At 46.0% G+C, this 27,160-nt stretch overlaps 1 protein-coding gene across 1 annotated transcript in view; it reads right to left on the bottom strand.

Moving 5' to 3' along the window:
- The window catches only part of Ppap2b (phosphatidic acid phosphatase type 2B), a 74,940-nt gene that overhangs the window by 47,238 nt on the left and 542 nt on the right, over nucleotides 1–27,160 (bottom strand). Inside the window, exon 2 of the mRNA XM_013521597.1 lies at nucleotides 21,752–21,762. Within this exon, the coding sequence (XP_013377051.1) occupies nucleotides 21,752–21,762 (11 nt within the window). The remainder of the gene's footprint in view (nucleotides 1–21,751; nucleotides 21,763–27,160) is intronic.

Genomic DNA, 27,160 nt, shown 5'->3' with positions numbered 1-27,160 from the left:
TGTCTTCATACATCACATGGTCATATGTAAGGAGAAACGGGTGGACCCAAACTAGCACAAAATGCATTGTAGAGCTCTCAGAAGCAAGCTGAGCAGTGACTCAGCTGCCACCCAAGCCTCACCCTACCCAGCTGCACAAGGCTCAGGGGTTGACTGCAGACAAGGAGGGCGCCCCATCCCTCTGCCAAGATCCTCTTGGGAATCACTGTCCTCCAGAAAGCTCCGAGTAAGAGGAAGATCACAGGCCTCAAGAGAGAACTCAGATGTGGCTTCACAAACCAGTTTGGCCACTTATAATTTACTGTGATCTTCAGCAAGTTGCTTAACTTCTCTGAGCCTCAGTGAAAAGATGCCAACCCTCACTGTGAAGAGCTACGAAGATGCAATATACCATGGCAGTATTAACAAAGGCTCCTTCTCCTCCCTGCCTGTCCTGCACATCTACTACCCTCTGTTTACATATGCCTACAGCCGGCTTAACCGGTTCCCTCGGTAGGTGGCTGGCCTAACTGGACAGGGCCATGTCTCCTAGACAAGGACTGTCACTTGCATGGAGCAAGAGTGGAGATGTTCTGGGGTGCTGTGGATAAGACAGCCTCACCCCAGGGCTACACTCTCCATTCCCGGCCTTGTCAATGTTCCTTTTGTAAAGCACAGAAACCTTCTTCAAATCCGACAGCTGCCACCTGCACAAATAATTCAGGGATGTAATTTTGTAACTGAATACAAGCCCTGAAAGCTGAAAAGTCTGAAGTCCAAAATAATCCCTCTGACCTTCTGCCTAAATGCTCACTAATCACTTTTTAATTTGTACTTGATTTCCTCCCTATGTGCTGTCCTCCCAGGTCATGTTTCCATTTTAGAAGTACCCAGGGAGGGAAAGGCGTTACAGAACACCTGATCCAAGTGCAACTCCAGCTCCTTTCCCAGATACCGAAGTCTCCATCCACGCCTTGTGAGTCTTCCAAAGACACTGGGTGGGCAAGAAAGTTGGGGAGAAAAAGGCTACTCTGAAGGCAGAAACTTCTCTGAAAATTATGGGCTACGGAAATTAGTAAGACCCAGTCCCTGTCCTCTAAGAATGCTTACTCTGGGAACCAAGATCCAGAAAGGTGGCAAGAACTTCGAGGGTGGCATTACTAAAGTGCAAGCACAAGGACAGGCAGAGCCACAGGGCCCGGCAGCCAGCGGCACGCTGACCTGTGTTCTGAGCAGCGCAACGGGCAGAGTTCGGAGTCCTGGTTGCCATCTGATGTGCTTAAGAATAACTATCTCTGTATCTCTCCACCTACAGTTGGAAAGGTATTCTTCCTGAAAAGTTAACAGATCACTGTTTCATCCTAATCTACTCAACGTTTACTCCTGGCGGCAGGGGTGGGGGGAGACAAGGAAAGTCATTTGAAGGAGCCAGTTCCTAAAACACTGATACTAAGAAGATATACGCAGATAAGGAAATAAGCTGGCAGTTTCAGATGTTCTCAAATCCAGAATCTTCTTACCTGGTGAAAAGGCTTCTACCTGAACTGCCACCACTACTATAAATGGCAATAAGTTACAGCCAAATGGATCCACTGGCGTCACGTGATGCGAGCCTTTCTTCTCCAGAGCGCCGGGGTCTGCAGTAGCCTGATGGGTTGGCCCACCCGTGCTCTGGAGGCCTGGACTGTCTGCTTCAGTGGAAACAATGTCTGACATCCACATTATCACACAGCGGGTCTGGGAGTATCTGTGAAGTTTCTGGTGCTAAGATGATGTTAAAAAGCAAGTGGTCCTCAACCATCACTGATAATAACAACTCACACTTGTGGGTCTTGGTCCTGCTGAGAACCGACCGTGTGATCACAGGCAGCGCTTTCACTTCCGCTCTCTCAGACTCGTCTTCTTCATGTGCGAAATGGAAGGGGGAGGTCTGCCTGGGTGTCCCTCAGACCTTTCTAATTTGGGGATGGTTTTCATGTTTATCCAAGGGTGCCGTGTGGAGGATTTTCTAAGCAAGAAGGCTCCATCCCCCACATCCCAGCCAAGGGGACTGAGGAACACAGAGCTTCTTCTCGGGTCATGAGGGGGACACAGAGCTGAGACCTCGGGACTTCACAGATGCTCACTCACCAGGAGCAGCTCCAGAAAGCAGCCCCACTCTGCAGACGTTCAGATAAATGCTGAGCGTCTGCCACCCCTTCTTTTCTCCCAGGAATCCTTCCCAGGTGAGCAGTGCCAGCTCCACGATACAAAGACTGTGAGGACAGGGGCGCGGCCCTGGAGCAGGACAGGGGAAGCCACCAGCAAAGGCCAACTTTGCATAGAACGGCACCACTACACTGTCCATCCTTAGGTCCCCTGGACTGCAGGAGTGGGTGCTGTCCTTGCAGGTCCTGGCCGCCTTCAGTAGCCCTGGTAGTGCCACCTCTCCTCCTGAAGGCCAGGCCTTCAGACACATGGGGGAGAACTGGCACTGTCAGCGGCTCCTAGGTGGCTGGGTATAGGAAGTCTATTGTTCCAGAGCAGGCTCTTGTCACTGTTGAGACAAAAGGGTATTTCCTGGGACTTATCCCCTTAGGTCTGGGAGCCAGGCCCTTGCATATCAGCAAGGAGTCAGCTCCCCTTGGCGGGGCGGCACGTCTAGTCTTTCTTCCAAATCAAAGCTCTCACAGTGCGGGAATCGGGCAGGGGCTGAGAGGGTGGGGAAGGGGTTGTGGGGTCCCAGGCCCTCTCTCCCGCCTTCCCCTCTCGGCCTGCCCACCTGACCCCTCACTGCAGTAAATGACAAAGCCCCCAGTGTTTTCTCTGCCCATCCGCCTCCTCCCACAGCCCCTGCACGCATGCACACTTTTTAAAGGGCAAAATGCCAAACAGCATTACTCCTCTTCACCATGGCATTGCCACGAGAGCTCCCCGGAATGTCTGTCTGAGAAATGGAAGATTTTCATGGAGATCTCGGCCTCCATTACAGCTCCCCTCTTCTGGAAATGGACCTGAAAAGCAAGGGGAGGAGCCCCAAGTAGGACCTAATTGGAAGAATAAGAGGGAAGAGCAAGACCAGACTGCTCCAAGACTGAGCCGAGGTCAGGCCCCTGCAATCGCATGCAAAGCCATGTTCTCCAGCTCCCCGCGGCCCCCTGCATGATGCCACCCTCCGTTGCTGCCAACCCTCGGCACAAGGACCACATCGTATCTCGTGAGGAGGGGAGGGAGAACTCACAGTGCATACGTGACACTCCACACATGCACACAGTGTGTGACATGCGTCTCCAAAAACACTGTCTCAGTCCTTACCAATCAACCGCACATCAAGAGAAATCAGAGTAGTTTTCCAAGTCTGGTTTGGTTTTGAGACTAGGAGAAATTAGCTGGCAAGTCCCTCCTACCTCTGCCAAGTCGTGGCTGTGTGACTCCAAACTACTGAACTCTTAGCACCTCACTTTCTTCTTCTGCAGAACAGGTCCTGCAGTCTGGAGAGGCTGTGGTAGGGATTTTCCAGGGATGCGTGTTAAACAACAACCACGCAGCAGGTGTGCACTAATGTTTCCTCCTTCCCCTCCCTACAACACACAGGGCCCTAGGAACAGCACAGGAACCGTGAGAAGTAATCCCTCAGGCTCCAAGGACCGCAGAGGGCTGTGCGCTGCAGCGCGTCCATCAAGATGACAGAATGGCTCTGGGGGAATTAATTATTCTGCAAACTTGCCCTTCACAGATCCTATCCAAAGGAATGGTTTGATGCTTTTCAGTACACTGGCTATACAAAACCCTGAAAGACCAATACATTTCAAAAGACTCACAAAAACCCTGGCCTAGTTTGGCAGGAGTTCCTCAGCCACTGGGTTTTCTGTGTGTGGCTTATAATAACATGCAAACCTGATGCCAAGTCCTAATCTATTAAGGGACTGCCAATTAGCAGGAGGCTTAGAGCTGCAGGTTTGAGAACTGGGCAGCAGGTCTAATTAGGCTTGCAAATTATTTCTCTCCAGCTCACCCTCAAAATCTGACACAAGCTATACTCGCCAATCGTCCTGGGTAGAGACTTTCTATATCCCTATGCACACTGTTTTGTGTTTGTTTGTGTTAAGATTCCAGACCTGACTGTTACTGCCTATTTTCAGGTCTGCCTAAAAGGATAAAACTGGGCACTCAATAAGATAAGGTGGTTCTCTGGACAGTGACTCTCAGATCCAGCCAATCATTTCAAGGGCAATTATTAAAAAAGTTTCCAGGCCTCCACTTAGGCCTACTCAACCACTTGATTGAAATTTCAGGGAAGAGGACCTCAGAAATTTTTCTTCAGTGCTAGGAATCAAATTCTGGGCCTTATACATGCTAAGAAAGTACTATGCTACCACTGAGATACACTTCCGGCCCCGTTAATTTTTTTTCCTAGTATTGGGGATTCAATCCAGGGCTTTTGCACTGACCGACCTGTATTCCCAGCCCTTTTTTAAATTTTTGAGACCAAGTCTCACTGAGTTTCTAAATTCCCCTGGTTGGACTCAAACTTGGGATCCTCCTGTCTCAGCCTCTTGGAGTGCTGGTATTACAGGTATATGACACCATGCCCAGCTTAGAATTATTTTTAGTAAGATATTCAGGTGATTCTACCTTAATGTGATTTTGAAACCACTACTCTAAGAAGCAAAAATTGACTTCTGAATAGAAAGGATAATTTAATAAGTGATATAACATATATACACATATTATAAATTTACATATTTATCCATCAAATAAATATAATTTAAAAACTATGCTGAATATCAAGTGCTTAATGAGCACCTATTATGTGCCATGGACAGAAAATACTGAGTGGTGTGCAACCTGGTGGGTTTACTCCAAATGACTTGAGTCCCAGCCTCACAAGAACCTGCAGGGTGTGGGCCAGGACTCAGAACTGCAGGTCTCCCCACCCTCTCTCTGCCCCTTGGCTGTGACCTAAACTGTCTAGTTTCTGCCAGAGCAGCCCGAGAAAGAAACGGGAACACTTTAGATCCCAGACATCAAAGGCCTCTCAGAAAAGAGGACCCCAGTGCCTGAGCACTGCCCGAGTTACAGACAGGACAGGCTGAGCCATGGGACCTAGAGGCCACTGAGCACAGGGAGGGCTGGCTCAGGGCTTGGGGGCCTGGTGTCGCTGTTTTAGCGACCTGTGATCGTCCCTTTCTCTGTCCTGAGCACCTGTATCTGGGAAAGAGAGGAAGCTGGACTTGCAGTCACGGTCCCTAATGAGTTCAGTGTGAATGCTTCACCCTGGAGCCTGGGTCCAAGCTCACTCTCGAGACGGGGAGAGGAGAGCCGACAACCCCAGAGAACCTGGGTCATCCGGAATGGGCTCAAAGAAACGCTGGCCTCAGGGATCTTTTATCAGTTCTAAAACTGTTTTACATACACAGTTTCAAATAAGACTGATTTCCAAGCCAGCAGGGCCAATGCCTCAAATTTATCTCTACAGCGCTGGAAACTCAGCAGACACTCAGAACACAGGCATGTCAAAGGAAGGAGTGGCCCTGCAGGCTGTGTTTGGGAAAGACATCCTGGTGGCCCTGCAGCTCCTGCTAACTGAGGTGTGACCAGCCACATTCCCAAGGAACAGCCTCCTGCATTCTTTAGATATGCATCCCCAGTCGCCCTGAATGACATACATTAAGGCCTCTTCCTGGCCATGACGCCACAGTAGGTCCTGGATTGTGCTACTCAAATAAACACTGCGTGCTTTTCAGGAGTGGTCTGCGCTGGCTGGGGACACAGACTCCCTCAGGTCACCTTAACGCGCAGCACTGTTCCGGAGCGCACCTACCATAGGTCTAGAGTAAAACCCAGTGGCAAGGGGGCAGCCTCTCTGCTGGCAACTGAGATACAAAGGCAAACAGTGACACAAATACCTCTGCCTGAGGATTCTGGAATCAGACACACCTGGGTCCTAGTCTCCGCCTTGATGTTCCCTTACCCTCTCACGGTGCCTGAGAAGAGTAAGAGAGTGTATAAAGATGCTTTTGTACAATGCTTGGCGCACAAAAAAGCTCGGAAACTTGCTTTTATAACTATGGGACGCTACGCCTCCTGTAAGGAGGAGAGACAAGTACTATCTTGACCCATAAAGAAACCCATTCCTTATTTTACTCACAGATACTAAATACGGATTATGAAAGTCCATAAGCCTTTGGCTTTTTTAAATAAAACTTGAATGAGTGACAGAAAAGACAAGTATCAGAAATAGCACAGAAATAGTGACTGATGCTTCAGCCTGCCTTTTTAGCCCTGTGGCCTTGAGCCATCCGTAAACGGCTAGTACAACTAGTCTTAAAGGGTTAGTATGAACTTTAGAGAAACAGTACCGTATTATAAAGGGCACAAAGTTCTCAGAAACTGTTGCATTGCTACAAAATGGATTAGGGTGAAGAATAATAACTAGGATGGCTCTCTGTCCCCACGTGAGAGTTACATAGAACCATCAAGGCAGGCAGGATCAACGTATGTGCAAAATCGTTGAGCTAAATAAAGCCTTTTCAATGTTTGGTTATGCTCAGCCAAAGCAAGATGGGGATTTCTTAGCATTTTAGGCTGGTTTGAATGGAATGTCTTTTGGAACTTCCCTGGTTCACTTCAAACTGATAGTCTCCATGTCTGTCCCATGATGAGTTCATTCTATCTTCATTCATCTTTTTCCCAACAAATATTTACTAAGTGCCTCCCAGGAACAAAGGGCTGGCTCAGGAACAATGAGGGGTACACAGTGATCACAGTTTAAGCCTTCCGTGGTCTATTCATGTGAGGAAATTAAGAGAAGAATTGGTGCTCTGCCCAAAGGTATTCGGTGCAAAAGGCACACAGGTGACATGCACTGAACAACTCCAGGGGGTGTCACTCTCAGGCTTAGTTTCATCCAGGACAACGTGTGCTCCTTCCTAACAGAGCAGGCTAAGCAACACAGCCCAACACCTGCTGCCCAGCAGCTCCCCAGGGACTGTCTGGCTACTTTTGTACTTTTTACCCCTTGATTCTGTCCTTCTCTGGTGCTGTCGGGGAAGGGTGGGTGCTGGTGCACCCCACACCTAAGTCACTTAGGAGAAAAAATCCAAAAGCTGGAAGAAATCCCCTCCCAAAGAGATGGAAAAATAGAAAAATCAAAGACCAGTATCTAAAACTGATTCATTTCACTATGGAATGTGGTCCATTACCTGAGAATTGCTGGGACACCAAAGAGCCCATAGTCCCTTGTCCCCTGGTACATTTAAATCAGAATCAATCTGTGCCACAGGCTGAGCAAGTGTCTTTCAGAAGTATAAAGTTTCAGGCAAGCCCAGTACGCTGCACTTAATCTGGTTTTTAAGTAACATCTATACAATTATGACATATGTTGATTTCAACTGGTTAAACTCAGTTAAGTTGAGCAGTTAATAAACATCAAACATTATCTCAAACTAATCAAATCTGAAGCTACTGGGCTTCGGCCTCAATTTCCCCACATATAAATGGGAGGGGGGAGCGATGGGCTGAATTGTGTCTCAGGACTCTAAAGTCATATGCTGAAGTCCTGACTCCCACAGCTCAGAGTATGAGCTTAGGTGGAAACAGGTTCTTAAAGGGACAGTCGAGTCAAACTGGTATCATTAGGGCAGTTCCCACTTCACTATAACCAGTGTGCGCATAAACGGTAAGTGTGCGTACATGTGGGGTTGCAGGGGAGGCCCCACATGGACACAGCCACCCACAAGCCAAGGCCAGAAGCCTGGAATGGCCCTTTCCCACCCAGCCTTCAGAAGAAGTCACTCTGCTCGGCTTGGAATGTCTCCCCTCTGGGGCTGTAAGAGAGCACCTTTCTTCACCTGAGCAGCCCCATCTGTCCTGTGCTGCCGCAGAAGCACTCGCTATGGAACACAGCGGGCAAGAGGACCCACCCCAGCGCCCAGAATGGGAGAGTTCCACTGAGAAAGTGGCATGCAGTGAAAAAGAGACCTGTAAGTGATCAAAGGCAACACCCAACTCTACGTGAAGTTAAGGGTGATAATGGAGACTACTGACAACTCTTTAAAAGGCATATATAGGGCTGGGGATTTAGCTCAGCGGCACAGTGCCTGCCTGGCAAGCGCAAGGTCATGAGTTCAATTCCTGATACCAGAAAAAAACAAAACAAAACAAAAAACACAAAGAAAAAGGCATATATAACTTAAAGGAAATCAAATATAAAGGACTAAAATGAAATATGCCAACACGGCAAGAGTATTCACATTAAGTGGTAGGTTATGGGGATTTCCCCCAACTTTTCCAAATCTTGAGAATGAGAAACAAATTTACCATTTACCAAAAAAAAAGGACTTAAAAAATATATGATGGTATCAAAATTGACTTAGGTTTTTCAGTTTTCACTGAATAACTCACATATATGTGGCCTTGTGCTAGGTACCAGAAATACAGGAAAAAGATGAGGTCCCCACCTCAGATTCTGCTGTCAGGCTCCTCCATAAACTGGTTCCTAACACCTACGCCTCCGCACATAGGCACAGAGCTATAGAGCACTCTCTCCAAGCTTTATCACACAAATACTGCAATTCAAAAGAGAGAAAGGGGTTGTATGTACAGCCTATAAACATACAAGATATTTTTCTTTAAATGTTGTTCAAAAGCCAAAGTTGTCAGAAATGTGAGTCCAAAGAGCAGACAAAGCCATCGCTACACCTCATGACCTCTGACTCCTGTCAGGCCACTGGACTGCAGGATCAAGGTCCAGAACATCTGAGTTAAAGGGATTTCATTTGCGGGTCACTGGTGCACATGAGTGATAGAGCTAGTGAACAAGATCACTCATTTATGAAAAGTCGTTCCTTCTTGCCTTCCGTCTCTGAGCCCCATCTGTTCAAGGCATCAGTTTTCAAGTGTGTGGCCTGAAGCCTCTGTTCCTCGTCTTTGGTGACAGGGCTCAGGCGACCCAGAGGCTCCGAAGTCCTGTTGTCAGTGGGTCTGCCAGGTGCACCCTTCTCTGTTCTCCCTCAGGTCCGCCCTGCTCCCGTCTTACCAAGCGGTTGACAAGAAGTGGGTCTTTTCTGATCATGGAAGATTTCTCTGAATTAGTGAAATTTAGGCATAGCAAAAAATGAACAGGAGAAAACAAAGAATGGAATCCATCTGAACGTAAATTGTTTTCTCTTTCTCAAGGTACATAATTTGAGTCTTCTTCCAGGCCAAAAAGCTTGGGAGGGCTACTGTCAGTGGGCCCCTACATCAGTCAGTTTCTGCTGTTCAGAACAGCTGTGGAGAGGAGGCTGGGAGGCAAACAGGGTGATGAGCCATGGGGGGCATGCAGGGAGGAGGCTCACGGGTGTGAATGCGCGGGAAGTGCTCATCCAGATACGCCAGCTCCTGTGCTTCCAACTCCCAGCTTTTGGCCATCTTGACTCTGAGCTCCTCGGGTAGGAATTTTATCTTTTGACTTTATAGCCACCTCCATTTCATGTACCGCAGGTGATCAGTAGATGTTGCATGATGAAGAAGGGGAACAGATGCATTAATTACTGTAGTTGCTTTGGATCTTGTAAGAAAATCACTGGTGCCAGGTGTGGTGTATGTGTCTGTTATCCCGCACTGGGGAGGCTGAGGCAGGAGGATGGACACGAGTCTGAGGCCAGCCTGGGCTACACAGTAAGTTTGGAGCCATCCTGAACTATACAGCAAAAGCCTATTTCAAAATCAAAATCAAAATCAAAATCAAACCAAACCACTGGGTCTTCAGGCCAGACAACTTTCCTAGAAAGGTAATGTCTACCACTGTTCATGGAATATGTCCCTATTCTACCTAAAGACACACAATGGTGTCAGGCCCACATTGTGTAGGCAGCCTGATGAGGCTGCCACAGGAAAGATAACGGCTTCAGAAGCCAGCTTTCAAGGGTTTTAAAAGGAACCCCTCGCTGGATGGGGAAGCTTTATACTTCATCGATCGCAGGCCCTCTTCTTCTCGGCGAGTCCCAGGGCGCTTTTCCAATCCCACATCACTCTGTGCTGAAGCCAAAGCCTGATTTCCTGCCTCAAAAGGCCCTTTGTTCAGCCCTCTTTCCCAATCAGCGTATCCTGAGCTTGAACCCCTCGCTTTTGAGAACTCCGATGGCCTTGGCAGCGGAAGACTTTGCCGGCAGGTTTGTGGTCCTTAACAGCTTTCCCGACCCCAATGTGAGGGCCTGTCTATAGCCAAGAAACGCTTTTCATGGGAGGGAGGGTGGCAAGTATTATTTTAAGAGTTGCAAAAACAACTTCAAATTGACTCTTTAATTGCTACCAGCACACTGAGAACTTCTTGTTCTCTTGTATTTAATTAAGATGATAGTTTTAATCAACTCCAAATGATATTGGTTAATCTGCTTTGCTCGGTCTCCCAGGCAGGTTTTGCTTCAGAACACTGGAATACATCAAAGACAAATTTACCACATGTTCTCTCCCGATTGGGAAGCACCTTCAGCAAGCCCATGTGGAAAGGTAGCTCCATCTGTGCAGCTGCCACTCAGCTTTCTGGAAAGACTCCTGAATCACTTTTCAAAGATCCAATAAACCATGTCTAATCCATACTTTGTATACTGCACATGCTTATGTCTGGGCAGTACTCTTTTATACGTATTTGTCCAAAGCAAGCCTATTACCTATGCCATACAATGGTTTCCAAACACTTACGGGTCAGAGTGCAATCATGTCAAAAGAGTCTACTGTCTGCTTGGCCCCTTTCACCCTCAGACACCTGTAAAGCAGAAATTACTGATGCACAAGCAAGTTTAGAAAGGTCACAATACTTACCTCTGACTGTAAAGTAGCAAATCATAGGGCAAAGATTTGAACCCAGAGCTGTCTGACTCTAAGACACACCTTTCCTTTGTGGCATACTGCCTCTTATCATTTAAAACTTTATGACTGTGCAATATGAGGGGTTCCTGCTGGGGAATCCCACCTCGAGTTCTCTGACCGCATCCAGCGATTCAACACCGTCAAGACCTCCAACAAGCAGGTCTTCAAGACCATGCAATTCAGCTGCCCCTTATTTAGTTAGGTGAGGAAATCTAGACCAACAGAGTTTGAGCTAAGCACCACCAGAGCCGGAATGGCTCTCAATCAGGAGGTGAAGGCACCCCAGGCTGGAGGAGTGTGGGGAGGGCGGAACAGAACCAACCCTCGGTATGAATTTTCTTCCCAAAGACAGAAAAGGTCAGACAGCAAAGGCCAGAATGCATATTTCTCTGTGCAGTTTCAAGGAAGCAGTAAGACCAGTGCAGAGGTGGGCATGGAGGAGAATAGCCCTGCAACCGGAAGGGGACTGGCAAGAACCACTCCCTTGTAGAAGCAGGTGTATCTGGGGAGTGAAATGAAAGGATGGGGAGCTAGGGTCACTCCCTCTTCCAATAATCGTATCTTTGGAATATTTTTTAAATAATATATTACTGTGCTTGGGATGTTATGTTAAGGTTTAAAAAGGTTTGCAGACTCCTGACACATGGGGCCAACATCTGACCTACAGAATAACCAACTCGGTAGTGTAAGTAGATACTGTAAACTGTGTGATTTCTAGATTTGAACTTGAACTTGTACAAGATAAGAGTTTGTTTCTTCCAGATTCCACTCGTTTTCTACGACAGTTAGTTTCTCGGAGCCTGGTTTCCCGTCTATCAGGGTAGAGAGGGAAGAATCCTTGGTGCTTGGGCCCTCCACCTACCTGTGCACCCTCAGATTATTCTAAAGGACAGCTGAGAGGCAGAGGAATCACTCTGCTCAAGTGTCATGGGTGCAGACCCCTCCGTGACAAGGACAACACGCTCCTTATCTGCCTGTCCAGGTAATGTGATGCCACTGCCTTTAGAAGCCTTCCTCCAACAGCCCACCCAACATAGGGTCAATCCCTCCTTTAATTCTGCTACTTCTGCACCGAGTGCACCTTGCATTTCTACAACTACCCCTGCCCAGCATCCTGCTTCAGGAGACTCAGGGCAGCAACCGCATCCCACTCACCACCTGACTGAACACCTACCACAGTTGCCCGCCCTTCCCCCACTACCACTTGTTCACCTGTTCTGGTACAGCCTTTTTTCTACAGTACTAGAGACTGAACTCTGGGTCTTCACACTGAGTTACATCCCCAGACCTTTATTTTTAATTTTGAGACAACTTCTTGTTAAAAGTTACTAAGTGGCCCAGGCAGGGCTTAAACTTTTGATCCTCCAGTCAGCCTCAGAGTGCTAGGATTACAGGTGTGTCACCATGCCTAGTTAAGGTACTTTTAATTGTGAATTGATGGATAGTATTATCACTAATAGTTATTTACAAACGCTAGACCCAAACAAATGGTGCTGGGTTAAAATTATAGAAAGGCTGATTTTATGCCAACACCTTTAGAACAACTAGGTCTGCCTACAAGGAATAAACTCACCCTGGCTGGAAGCATTAAGTACAGTTTTTATATTAGACAGGAAAAGATGATTTGGTTTGGAGGGTAGTGCCCTTGGATGGGGCAAGGGCGATTAAACGTTAGTGAAACCTTAGTTTCCATACAAGAAATACCAGGGCCAAGATTAATTTCTAACACTTAAGCTCTTATGCCTTAACTTTACCATCTATTGATCTGGAGTGACGCACTCATTCCATGAAGGTATCGTGGAGATTAAATAAAACACATGAAGCTTGGGAACACTTTTGATGTTCACAGTTTTCGTTCTTTTTCTCTTCTGAGTCGGACACTTTTCGTGTTTTAGTCTCAGAACTGCGGAAAGCAAGTTTGACCCAAATAAATATCTAAAAGGGCAAATATAATAAAGGCCATACCACAGCATCATTATTAAAGGGTTTTCCAACAGGTTAAAACAACAAACCAAACACTTTTGAGGTGCTGCAAGTAAGAATGAGTACAGTATGACAATGTGCTCCCACAGCAAAGGGCTAAGAAAAGAATTATTCCAATTCCTCCTCCCTGCTGCTGTGAACCTCACAGTATTTTTTTTTTTTTTGGTTTTTCTCCGGTACCGGGAACCGAACTCACGACCTTGCGCTTGCCAGGCAAGCGCTTTTGCCGCTGAGCTAAATCCCCAGCCCCCTCACAGTATTTTAAGGGACAGATTTTCAGAGGGATCATCCAGCCTGGCGGGACAATTCTTCACGCGGGAACATTTCACTGATTAGTCAGAGTCCCGGCCAGGAAAAGTGACTTGGCCTGGGTGGTCCAGTAAATTAGGAACATTTAGGACGGACACCAGATTCTGGATCTCCCAGTGTGCAGTCTTTCCTCTACTGGGAGTTTTCCTGGGCTAGGACTTCACCTTCGTAGTGGAGTGCTTGTCTCCCATGTGAGCCGCTGGGTTCCCCCTACTCCAGCACTCATGGTTTGCAAGGCAAGATTGAGATAAGAAAACTCAACTCTAACTTTGAGGGCAGGTTAAACTTTTTAATAATGCAAGCCATTATGGTTAGCACAGATTCAGTTTGTTATCAGGCTCAAAACACCATATAAATGTAAAATTGAATTTAAAACACCTAGCTGCTCTCCAGTTAGTTGCACACTCCCAACTCCCTCAGGTTCGTGAATACTCTACTACAGCCTGTTACAAACTCTAGAAGAGAAGATTTTTTTCCATTTCATCACACTGACTTACAGGAAGTAGACACTAAGCACCCAGCATTTAGCTTTATAATTATGTTAATAACAATTCAGCCATTTATAGAAAGAAGAAATCTTGCACAAGGGTCTGGCTACCTGAAGATTGTGGGATTACAGGCAACAAAAAATTTTATTTTACTTTTTGCTTTTCATCTCTACTTTCCAAAGTACCTTTCTATTTACATATCTTTTTCAATAAAAAAATTTGCACCACGATCTACAAGAACCTCAGGATCTAGAAGACAGAATCAAATTATAAAACAAAACACAAATGGTTCCATGACGAAAGTCAGTGTGAAGCGGGAGAGAGCACAAAGCAGAACTAATTTAGCCCAGAGGACGTGGGGAAGGAGGCGGGGGCACTTCCAGTGACTGGCAGAAGTCTGGTAGCACAGGGCTGGGGATGCGCTCAGCGGTAGTGCACTTGCCTGGCAGGAATGAGGCCCTGGGCCTCAGAAAAACCTTGAGCAGCACAGAAAGGATGCCAGGTTGGGAACAGTCACAGAATAAAAATGCCTGGGGCAAGGGTGTGGAATGGGGCGCTGTTAGGATGGAAGGAAGGGAATGGGGAGCAGAAAGAGTAGAGGATAAAAAGGTTGGTTGGGGCCAGATTCTGCAGGGTCTCAAACATACCCGGAAATGACCTGTGCAGTCAATGTGCAGTCACAGAAGCCTGAAGAGGAGGGCCTATGTGCTCAGAATCGCAATTTTGAGAAATACACACTACAGAAAGGATATGCTCTATAGTGGGGAGAGAGATTGCCAGTCTAGTCAATCTGTAAAGAAATGGATAGGGATGGATGAAAGACTTCACGGGCAAACCAGAGAAGAAATATGGGAGGGTGAATCTGAGTATATTACAAAGACAAAAACAATTACATCCATTGTATAAGTACAAGTGTACAGGTGCAAAGCATCTTCCTAGTCCCGATGATTGCAAACTGTCTGGCCTCCTCAGCTCTCTGATGCAGGCAGAAGTCACCTCCCTCTCTTGTCGTCACCCATGAAGTGTGGCCCATTGTCTGGCTACACCCAGCTAACGCAGCACAGCTGGGACCTGCTCGAGAATCCACAGCAAGCAGCCACCTATCAGACACCGCATGTGTAATTGCATTTGACTGTCAGCGCAATACACCTGGCGGGGTTTCCTTTCCATCCAAAGTCTGTGTGTCTATCTTCCCATCTTCCCACTTGCTCCTGGAGGCCAGCTCCACCCCTCGCCTTTATATTTCCCACAGCATTTTGCATTTACCTCAATCAACACTAAAGGAGAGATAAGCGGGACAGCGGACTCTCAGGAATGTTCCCTGGGGCTTCGGACAACAGAGAATGGTCAGCAGCCAGGGATCCCCTTTCCCAGTGCCCTGGTGGGCACTTTTATTCATCCTTGGGCCAAAAAGCAGGAAGAGCCTTGCTATGATCCCTATGGTCCTCGGTGCTCCTCGCCAGCAGCTTCGCGGCTCTGCATTCTGAGCGGAAAAGGTCTGTACAAAACGGGCCCGCTCTAAGTCCAATTTAACTTTTCCATGGGTCTGTGTTTGTCAAAGCCTCATGCCAACTCTGTCAGAAAAAGAAACGCCACAAAACTTCTTTTAAGAAAGAGGAAAAAGGCCTACTTTATGCGCTTGGTCTCATGCTAATCACACCACCATTGAAACCCCAGCTGAATAGGAGCCCTACAATGGCCTGGGAAACACAGGGGGCTTTTCCAAAGTGAGAGCTCCTTCACTGGAACTGTTTCATTCCCCTGGCTTTTTAACTCTTTGGAAGAAGACGGATCAAAATTAACACTACAGTCTGAAGTCCCTATCTCCGTGCAGAAAGGTCCCTCTGTTTCTGTCTGTGGCAGGCAACATGGGCTCCCAACCATTGCTTCTAAGGCTCCAGCCGACACATTTGCAGTAAAAGTGGATGCAGGATTTGTAGGCAGCTCAAAGCATTTTCTAGAAAAGCACTTTCCCTGGAACCTTGGTAAAGGGTCTCTGCTAGAGATTAACTCGTTGAATTATTAATGCCATATGTCACCACCCACCAGTGAAAGTTGAGGCTGACGCTGCTGACCAGCTCCAGAGAAAACTGAAATGAACTCCAACCTTCTTTCACAGGTTGTTGTGAAATTCAAGTAAATTAATAATGCATGAAATGCCTTAGCTCGCTGCCCGCCATATAATTATTATTCAGTAAATTCAGGGAAGTGCCCTTCTCTTCCAACCTGAAGGTCAACCCCTCTCCTCAAAGAATTTATGAAGAAACAGGAAATACTGAAATGGAGAAGAAAACTTTAAACCTCATCAAACTTAAATACTTTGCAAGGTCTGATAACTTCATTTGAGAATATTCTGACTTCTGGCTTCATATGCTCATTACTAAAAAGAATAGTAGGTGAAAAATTCAAATCCAGTCAAGACTCTTCAGGGAAAACACACGGGCTGGTTGGTTGGTTTCTACCCAGGAGGGTCACCAATTCCATTCCAAGGCCAGTCACCGTCTCTGCCCCATCCTTAACAGCAAGTAGAAGACTTCCACCTCTTCAGTGTTGCAAGGGTGGGTTCAGTTAGGTTTGGTTTGGTCTTCTGAGACAGGGTCTACCTAGGTATTCACAGCAGGCTGGCCTTCAATTCAATGTGTGGCCCACACTGGCCTTGGACTTGCTTCCGATTCCTGAATGTGCCTGACTACAGGGTGGTAAGTGTTCAAAAATGTTTATTTCCAAGCCTTTTTCCAGTTAACTGCAGAGACCACTATTCTGGCTGTGGTGGTTTTGGTGTTTTGTTTGCTCTGGGGGCTGGAGAGATCTATGAGAAAAACTGATTGAGGCAAGAAAGAATATTCAAATCCAAACTCAGATGTGCACATTATCAACTGGTAGAGTGTTCAGGGAGAGTGATTATTAATAGTAATAACTTCTTGGATTGCACGGCTGGTCAGGCACAGCTGCAAACATCCAATTTCAGGCAAGATCATAATTGAAGGTTCCTCAACTCCATCAATGGCCTCGGGAAAATTAAACCTAAAATCATGACAGCTTATTTTCCCCTGAGACTGACTGAAAACCCTGTACTTTGAATGCTTTGACTCAAGAGGCACATTTTAATTTCCCAGCCAGTTCCACAGAGCCCTGTGTTCCTACAGTTCCCGAGTCACAAAGGTGATCGGGAACCACCCTGCCTCCAGCCGAGCCCCTGGCACTGAGCTCTAAACAGATTTCAATGTGAAGCCTGCTAAACAAAAGACACCTTTGAAAATATGCTAAAAATCCCAGTCTTCTGGAAGACCCTCCCTCTGAGCACAGTATGTGCTACAGTTTCAAAAGGCACCACACATTTCATCAAGGCCAAGACAACAGCAAATGCAGAGATGAAAAATGATGTATGAGGCCACTCCTCCCTAGAAACCTACAGAGGCCAAATGACCCAGAGAGCTACTCTGGGCAAGTATCTAATGAAATCTGCTATGTGGCTATGAGGCATTTCTGCCACTTCCTGCCCGTGGTTGCTAACTCTACAACAATGCGGGTCATTTGTGGGGAGCAGGCTACTGGTACAAGTTCTATTTATTGCATTTTAATAAATGAGCTCCCTCCACAGCCACTAACCAGAGAAGCTCAGAGCTTCCCAACGTGACCCAAGGGTTACCCCAAACCGCACTCCATCATGCTGAACTGTAGCACAGAAAGGGTCCCTGCTGCCTGACACAAGCGACAAAAGACCTTGTTCAAGGCCCTCCTCCCCTTAGGAAGCCCTCCCACAGGATTCCAGAACCCAGCGGGCCTCTTGTGCTATAGATTCACAGAGCTGCGGCTCCATCCATGGGGAAGAGCCCCGCCGCTGTTCCTTCTCGCCCCTCTGGGACATCTGGAAAACCGCTACTTGCATAGGAAGCTCTACTTTAAATCATTTCTCCAGTCCTGTTGATTAAAGCACAGAAAGTATCAATTCCATCTCTGATCAGCAAATAAAGGCCAGAGTGAACGCCCAGCTACCATTCCAGTAACAAACACAGAATGCTGATGCTTTGACCAGTCTAGGTAGAGGCCGACGCTTGGAGTTAGTCTAGGCAGTTCACCACCAGTAAAATACAGTGCACATTAGATATTTTTGAGGTATTGAAAATCATACAGGGCATCCTGGGACTGCCCTTACAGATTGATCTTCAAGGGTCTGGAACACCCAGGGTAGGAGTCCCAAGTCTAACACGCTTCAGGCAACCTTTCCCACCCTGCTGATGGGAGCGGTGCGGGACAGCCTGGGCTTCAGGAGCAGCACAAGCAGGAGAGCCTAATGCTCAAGAACAGTCTCACCAGGACGTCTGCGCCCTGCTCTCCAACTCAACCGCTGCAGTCTTCTCTCAGCTCTGTGTAACCTCTCCGAACCTCAGCTCTGCGTAATGGAGGTATCAGTAGACTCTTCGGAGGAGTAACTAAGAGACGAATGCACCGTGTGCAACCTGGTGAGAGGTACACGGCTAGCGTTCAGTAAGTGTAGCAACTGTCATCATTTAGCCTGGTTTGGGTCCAAGTCCCAGCCCCCATCCATGTTAGCTGCGTGAACTCGGGCAAGTCATTTAGCCTCTCTGAAGAGCAAAAGCAAATTATTAAAATTTTCCTTACTCTGCTATGAGAAAAATTACGTGAGATATCACATAAAGCATCTGATGATAAAGGTGAACACCTTTCTTCATGGTCTTACAATATGTGTGGTTTAATATTTCACATACTTGTACCTTGATTTTTAGTGGATTTTAGCTTGATGCTTCAGCTTCTAAGCTTTGTGCTTGTATCTTTACACTCCTGGCAGCTAGCACACAAGTAAATTTTAACTTCTGAGATGATAATCATATAGATGACCACATATGGGGAGAGAGGAATGATTAGCCTTGGCCAGAACTGAATAGGTAGATTTCTACCTCGTGCCCTTAATTAAAATTCCATAAAGCAACCTTAGGACTATAAAGGACTTAATATTTGCACTTGCTAATGTTCAAGGTGCTCTGAGGATACATTTCACTCTTTTTGCTGAGAGGATAGTCTGTCCAGCCCGTCGCTGGTGCCCTGTGGAAGCCTAACTCAGCAGGGGAGGAGGCTGGCTGACCACCCAGCTCTGTTGCTCAGACAGCCTATTGTTTTCTGCACACTCATCTTAAGCCAGTGACACTACTAAACTCATTAAAAATGTAGTTTCTTTGTGGAGAATGTCTCTAAGGACAAAGTGATACTGTAGTGGTTTCATGAATATGTTAATTCCTAAGATCTTTGGTAAAACTTTTGTATTTTTTTCTTACATGTTTTAATTACTCTTAGGATATTTCTAAAATGGTACAGCCACTGTGGAAAAGTTTGACAGTTCCTCAAAAAGTTAAACAGAGAATTACCTTCTAGCCCAGCAATTCCACGCCTAAATACATAGGACCAACAGCAGAATTATTCATAATACCCCAATATTGGAAATAACCCAAATGCCCACTACGTGATAAACGTATAAACTAAGTGTGGTATATCTATCCAAATGGAGTATTATTTGGCAATAAAAAGAAATGAAGTACTGATACGCTACAGTACAGATAAACCTTAAAACCATTATGCTAAGTTGAAGAAGTCAATCACCAAGGAATATATATCGTGATCACATGTATATGAAAAGCCCAGAACAGATAAATCTATAGAGAAAGGTGGTTAGTGGCTGCCATGGGGTGGGAGAAGGTAAAGGGGGATGGGGAGTGATTGCTAATGGGTGTAGTGACAAAAAGCACTCTGAAACTGACTGGCAATGGTTACCCAGTTCTGAGGGTCTACTAAAAAGCAGTGAATTGTACACTTTAAATGAACGGATTATGTGACATCTAAATTATATCTCAATGATGAATGCCATTACAACTCCTCCAACCCTCTCTCTGAACCAACAGGATTTCCAGCCCTTTTATTTTAAGGGGTATTTGGAAAATATAAAAATTCCAGAGCAAAACAAAGATAACACAGAGCCTCATCATTATACGCCGATGCCCATAAAGAAGGATCTGCTAATCTTATCTCGTGGGTCTCCTGAGTCTTCTCTAAACACCCCATTTAGAGTATTTGTGGAGGGGTGGCCGCGCCATAGTTCCCAGGCCGCCACCAGGGCCAGGAAGTGCCTTTGGTGTCTTTCCCATGATCTTGTCCTCTCCTCCCCAGTCCTTGGTTCCCTCTCGCCTGCCTCCCCCTAGCTTCTCTGCCCTCAAAGCCATCTACCTCCTCCAAACCTACATGAGATGTGATCAATGCCCCCTTCAAAATGTCTTTAAAATATGTTAATTCCAAGAGCTGTAGAATTCTTACCATTTTCCATATATATTTTAACCAACCTTATCCTTACTTTTAGAATACTGCAGCCACCACAATAAAAAGTGTAGCAATTCCTCAAAAAGGTAAACGTGGAGTTACCACAGACCCGCAATCCCACTCCTATGCATATACTGTGGTTTCTCTTCGTATGAAATTTTCCATTAAAAAAAGATGAAAGATAAAACTCCATTTGGTCGATAGACCCTCCAAAACAGCTCAAGTTCCTCAGCTGTCTGCCCCCTTCCACAGCCCAGAGCCAACCTATTTCTCCAACTCATCGCCCACACCCTCTCTTCTCCCACACACAAAGCAATGCTCTATGTTTACATCCTGGATCCATGTCCCACACACATCCGTGCCTTCTCTCGGCTCAGGTGGCTCCCTCCCGCCACACCCTTGTCCCGCTCCTGGCTTCTGAGCAAGAACCAGTCCTCTCTCCATCACTCTACACTGTGTAGCTACAGACCCTCCCTGGAGGCTCATGAGCAGAAATCTACTTCCCTCTCACTACACTGAGGCAAGCCGGGGCAGATGCCTGTAATCCTGCCACTTGGGAGACTGAAGCAGGAGGGTTGCCGCAAGTTTGACATCAGCCTGGGCTACTAGTGAGTTCAAGGCCAGCCTGAACTATATAGCAAGACCATGGGAGGGGCGGGGGGGAGGAGAGGAGAGAATTCCTTACAGGCAAACCTGGGGCCTAGCATGTAGTAGTGCCCCAGAACATCTGCAGAAGACTTATACTTGAAAGAGAGGTGCAGACACAGACTCTAGAAATTACACTGATTGATACCACAATCTAGTTTGGGGGCCAGCTATAAAGAAAACATCAAGGAGAAGGGCTTCCTTCGTGTCAGTGTAATTGTGTATTATGTGCTTTAGAGGTACATAAACAGGAACCAAAGCACACTGCTTATTATGACAAGGCACTTACACTGATTTGCATTTCTCTGCACAACTCTCTAGACATGTAATTTTGTTAATTTGTGACAAACCTCAGAAACACACTTACCACCAATACCTTGATTGCAATATATACTTTCAAAGCACACAGAAATCAACAAGTTCCTTTCAAAGGTTTCCAACTGAATCTGATGTGTGTTGTTTGGTTTGGTTTTAAACTGGAGGGTTTTAATACAGATCCTAATTTTTAATCAAACCTGGATCTAAAGGAAAAATAGCTTCACAAAAATATGTAAGAACTAGCCTAGCCTTGAGCGAAAGCACTGCCCACTAATGCATGATGATGCATGACATTAATAATAAAATTATTCATCGGAGACCTGGCCAAACAGAGTAATTTCTATCTCGAAAGTTGTTGAGAGACACTTGTACAGCAAAAACTTTGAAAACATGGGTGCTCTTTCTTCCTTCCTGGGATGCATCCTAGGAAGGTGGGACCTGCGGCCACGCCAAGCAGTCAGCAATGAAATTAGTAATAAGCACTTTCAGGGACAGGTAGTAAGCAGTCTGAAGAAAAAGAATACAGCAAAAACTGCTCAGTCCTGCCCCTCACATCTCTGGCCTCACTTGACTGATATCTCACTGATTTGGACTAAAAGCAAAACCTGTTTGTCTTGTTCCTCTTTTCAAAGACGCAAGCCTGGGAAAGAAGAGAAAGTGGCTTTCTGGTGAGATACCCAATTTCAAACCAACAAGCTGACATCACAAAGACAAAATGGCTCTTGAGCCAGATCCTGCTCAGTTCTAGGTCTGGTTCTTCCATTTCATTCTCTGTTGACAATTCCTAGCCAGTCCAGACCTCAGTCTCCACCTGTGCGCCAGGGCACTGCCAGAGTGCCATGACAATGCAGCAGGAAACACCTCAGTGCCAGGCACAGGACCAAACACTTCCTCACAACATCACCAAGCTCACTGACTTGAATAATAAATATAAATAACACAGTATCATCCTTCCTTACGGAAGACGGAGGGTGCTGTATAACAGAGGATGATAAGCTTCTAGATCTTTTCTAATTGCTGCTGTTCTCCTTAGTCAGGTCTGCCCAAGCCTGTCACATGACAGGGACGCTCCATGATTCAAACACTGACCATCTGTCCTGTTTCTCTGGGCCCTTCCTAGGAACTCCGTGTCTTCCTCTTAGGAAGATCTGGCCACCTTTCTTTAAAGGAGAATGCAGCCACCAAAGGTGACCAAGGTTCCGGCCCTTTGACCTTCCCAGACAGGGTCAGAAAACCCAGGCTCGTTTCCTTCAGCTAATGGGGAACATTTGTGTCCACTCTGCCTGGTTTTCTTCTTGGGACTCTCCTCAGAATTTCCCCCTTAATATATTTTAGGAAACTTTGCTGCCAAAAAAGTAAACGAAGATTTGAGGAAAAGCAAGTTTTCTTGGAGAAGTCAAATGATTTTTGCCCAGGTCACACCTATGGGTGTTACCTTTATGTCCGAATTCAAATCCAGAGCAGGATAAATTCAAAGGCTGTGTTGTTTTTACAATTCTTTGCCAAGCTAACTTTGATTTCTGAAATGTATTTAGGAATCGAATTTATTCCTCTTTTGCCTTTCGTGTGTGAACTTCAGTATCTGGAAAAAATGCCTCATTTATCCTGAGCATAGTCACTTGACTGGTAATGTGAACTACATACAACTCATCTTAAAACCAAAAAAATAAAGATTCTAGCTTTTTCACAGTCAGAGACAACACCAAGTCCTTGAACTAAAAGTCACAGGGCACCTTTGCCCCTGTAACCCAGAGGTTGATTTTCTTTTTTGGAAACATTTGCTAGAATTCTTACCTGAAAAAGACAGACGTACTAGCCACAAAGAAACCAAATGCACTGGACAAGCCATCAGTGCAGAAAGTGCCAGCACATTCAGAATAGGAACAAACAACTCCAGGACCTAATCCAGTTGCCCTTAAGACAGCAGTGATTATACAGTGACTTTAAAAATGGCCTGATAAGAATCAGCCAAAGATTTTATAGAATACAAAATCCCTAAGGCCTACTGAATCTAAATCTCCAGCGAGAGACTAAGAATCTATCTTTTATCCCAGATGGATCTTTTCTATTACCTAGTGAGTTTATAAACTATTGACATAGCAGACCCTCCCCCCATTACTGATCACTTCTCAAATAATTTGCACTAAGTTCAGCTGACACACAAGGTAAGATTCTCCCTAAATGAAACTGCCCAGCATCACATTAGCAGCATGGTATGACCCAGGGGGCCTGTGGGCCCAAGCAACTGCACAGGAAGGGGAAAGGAAGAATCTAAAACAGACAGACAATCAGAAGGGCAAAAAGTGGAGAAGGCCACTGATGTATCTTCAGCAACCTCCCAAAAAGGCAGCTACCCTCTCGGTCTATCTCTTAAGAAAATGTTAGGAAGGAAATTGACTAAGAGAGAAAAACTAACTAGCAATTTTGGGAAAGAAGGCAATAGAGGTTTTTCATCATCCTAGAAAACTCAACTTATCTACTAAATCAAGTTCCCTTCATAATTTTTTCTGTAATCCATGTGGAATGCTTTGCTAGGCAGTTCAACGGTTGGTTCAGGATAACCTGTTTTTACAATCTGTGGTTCAGTGATAAGAGTTATCAAAACCTACTGGTTATCAGAAACACTTACTTAGTGAACGTACTAACTGACACATACTTAGGGAAGGTACTGAGCAAAAAGAAGGGAAAAGCCACCTGTTGTGCTTACTTATTTGTTGCCTTGTGATTACTATAAATTTCAGGGAGCTGATACAGGGGTACAATGGGCCAAAGAAAAAAATCTAGCTGTTCTTCAGCATATTGGATTAACTCCTTACAAAAGCAATGCTTCCTTTCTCTCCAGAGTCAACACCAACTTAGGCTAATTTTTAACGTTGATTCTTTGGCCAAACATAGCACAATCTGATTGATGATACGGTCTTGGAGAAGCAATGAATATCTGCTAGGATAGACTCAAAGTGGTTAGTTAGAAGGAGTCTGAGGAATGCTCTAGTTCCTGTCCTTCACCGCAGAGATAAACACATCAGAGCAAGAACGGTCAAGAGAATGTGCCCCAAATCACGTAGCAACGTGACAGCAAAGCAAGACGCATTCAGTGACAAGCTCAGCATTCAGTGACGAGTGTACACGTAAGGAAGACATGCAGCAAATGTGTCCTTCTCTGCTGGACATGGGCCCAGCATGTCTGACGGTGGCCTGGGACATCAGACATAATCCCATGCAACCAGTCGTTTTGCTGATGGAAAAAGTAAACCTCCTTGTCACAACCACACAACCAGACTGCGGCCATGGGACAGCCTGGGACCTGAGCTTCTGCCTCCAGGACTCCCACTGTCTTCTCTACATCACAGTCCTCTTTTCACGATTAAACAGTGTAATATTTAAACAGTACAATAAATTTAAATAGAGTAACACATGATGGGTCCATGTAGCCTATATATGGAACCAGTTCTAAAATTTGACCTCAACCATGTAACCGCAAATCAAAAAATATCCAAAACCATCCTGGAACAACCAAATTAAATAACATGGTTGCTGACCACCTGAATTCTGGATCACTGGTCAGAAGAGTTGGCCCTCCATTGGTTTTGGGGCACACATGTAAGTGGGAAATGTAGAACAGCAGGACTTGCTACAAACTGAGCTTCAGCATTTTCCAGAGGAGGGCCCAACTCCACGCCTGCTAACCTGAGAAGTCAGAAGGAATTCAAACTGACTTCGGTGTGAATGTGTCCTTCCCTTCCTTGAGACTTGGTTTTTCTGGTCTATGAGATGGACCACAGGTGTTACAAAGACAAGTACAAAAGTAACTTCTATTTTTAAAAAGAGATTAATGGCACTCAGACAGACAGGTAGGCAGAACTCTATTTCTGCCTGGGAATCTTCTCTCTGCTCTCATAGAACCAGAATCAATGTGCAAAAGCAAGTGATACAGACTACTTAATGGAAACAAAAATACAATGAATTCCATAAAAACTATCATGAAAAGACTAGTAATTACATTTAAAAAGAATCAGTTGACGAAGATAGCTGTTCAAAGATAGTTCCCATTGAAATTCTTTCCGCTTTTTGTTTTTTCATCCAGAATAAAACACTATGAAAAGGTGTGTGAAACAAGTTAAGCTGCTTGCATATTTCCACTTACATAATACATCAACTTTTATTTTTTCCAGATACCAGGAGATAAGGCTTGGTATATTTCTATGGGAGGTATATTCCTATGGGAGGCTAAACAAAAAACCGTCTCTCTTCTTAATAGATTAGTACCTTATAATCCAGGCCATATGATCAATAAACCATATAAAATTAAATCACACTGACAGTTTAGGCAGAGAGTGAACTAAGTGGAAACAATTTTTTTTAGGAGTGCAGTATGTGGAATATTAAAATCACATGTGTATTAATTTGTCTTTTGGAAACCACATAAAGTTCACTTGCATGAAATCCCATGATGTTTATCTTACAGTTTTCCCAATTAAAGGTGTTCGAGAGGGACCTAACTGGTGACACTGGAACCTGGTCTGTTTTAGGGGAGACACTAATCAACAAATGACTCAAAAATGCCAAAATGCCCTTTAAAAAGGCAAGCAAACGCCTCTCATAATAAAATGCATGATCCCGACACGACTGCCTTTTTGAACTACAACCATTTGCTCAAACAGAACACCAACAGTGCATAAGCATAACAAACAGGAGGTTTACCTTATTAGCTGGGGCTGGGGAGGGGAACACACAGGGAGAATTGGTACACCTTACTGACACCATGAATGCGTAGGACCTTCCTAGCTAAACTACCACAGTTGTCAGGAATGTCCTTTTTGCAAATTCCTTCACACTTCTTTCCTCTAACAAGAATTCATCATCTCTTAGGACTGCCTTCTGAAATCAAGAGTGAAAGGGAGGAGGAAAACAATGAAATTGTACAACTCCTTATCACACACGCAGGAGGCAGGAGGGTACCTCACACAGCCAGCCTAGAAAAGCCTGCCCTACCACTAACAAAACACTGCAGTCAACACTGGGAAGTGGCAGACAAGTTTACAGCAGTGTCTCCGTGTTTAAGGTTTCCCGGCAGTACCCCCAGGACCTGGGAGGGTCTTTTAAAAATTCAATAGCTTGGTTACAAGACCTTCAGTACTAATCTGTCCCACTGTGCATGATAATAAGCCAGCAGCCACTAGGAAGGTAGGCCCTCCAGTGACAACTCTTTCACATAGCATCCTAGAAGCTGAACTGCTTCTGAGAGCCGGAATGGGTCAGGACCACCTGGATTCCGCACAGCACAACTCTGCCTCCAGCGGTCTCTTCGTGTCTGAAGGGGGCCACTCTTCTGTTAAGACTCTAAGAATCCCACCTTCCTTCATCTTGCACCTTTCCTTAGGCAGTCAGGCCAAGGACGAGAGGGCTCTGGACACTAAGGTCACAGCTACATAAAGAATCCTGAACCCAGGGAAGCTCAACTCCAACCCAAGAAGTCCCAGGTTGGCCCAACCCGCACGGACAAGTCCCTTTCCAAGGGACTTAAATCTGGGCGCAGGACTATTTTAAGGGAACTGAACTGGGAACACAGATGTTTCTTCAGTTAGCAGAGTTGGCAGAACAGCTCCTGGACCAAATCCGAGTTCTTAAGGCAGGAAGGGGCCTTGGGGAGCATCTACTTCAACCCACCCAGCCAAGTGCGGAGGAAACTGAGGCCTAGGGGGCAGTTCGGTGGTACACCCAGCAAGTGGCAGAGTGGCAGCGTTCCCGGCCAAGTCCTGAGCGCTTTCCATTACACCGCGATTCGCTTAAAAAAAAAAAAAAAAAAAAAAAAAGAAAAGCCTTTCAGGTTTACTTTAAATACATCTCTCGGTGGACGCGGCAGGCGCTTCTGCCTGCCCCCGACCCCGTTCCTCAGTCCTCCTCCCCTCCCCCTCCTGTACCGCCCACCGCCCGCTCCCAATTACTTTGGAAAACACTACCAGCGGCGCCCCAACTTTCCGGGGGCTAATTCGACCTGGTTCCCTAAGCAAGATCATGGCTTGCTTTTCCTCAAGTGTCCTTGTCGGGGAAATGGGTCGCCTGACCCCTGGCACCGACTCGGGCACAGGGCGGGTTAAAACAGATTCCGCGAAACCGCCCACCACTCCGCGCACAGTAGGCACCCGGGGGGTTGCGGAACGGCACTGAGCACCGAGCTTGAACCGAGTCCGGACAGGGTCCCGCAGGGCCAGGAGGGAGGGCGGCGGCGGCGGGGCTGCTGCTTCCGCGCGCCGTGGACTTGTGTGCAGGCGGCGAGC

Source organism: Chinchilla lanigera, unplaced genomic scaffold, assembly GCF_000276665.1.
Source record: "Chinchilla lanigera isolate Chin_1 unplaced genomic scaffold, ChiLan1.0 scaffold00063, whole genome shotgun sequence".
Taxonomy (NCBI): Eukaryota; Metazoa; Chordata; class Mammalia; order Rodentia; family Chinchillidae; genus Chinchilla; species Chinchilla lanigera.
This window is presented reverse-complemented; position numbering and strand designations above follow the sequence as displayed.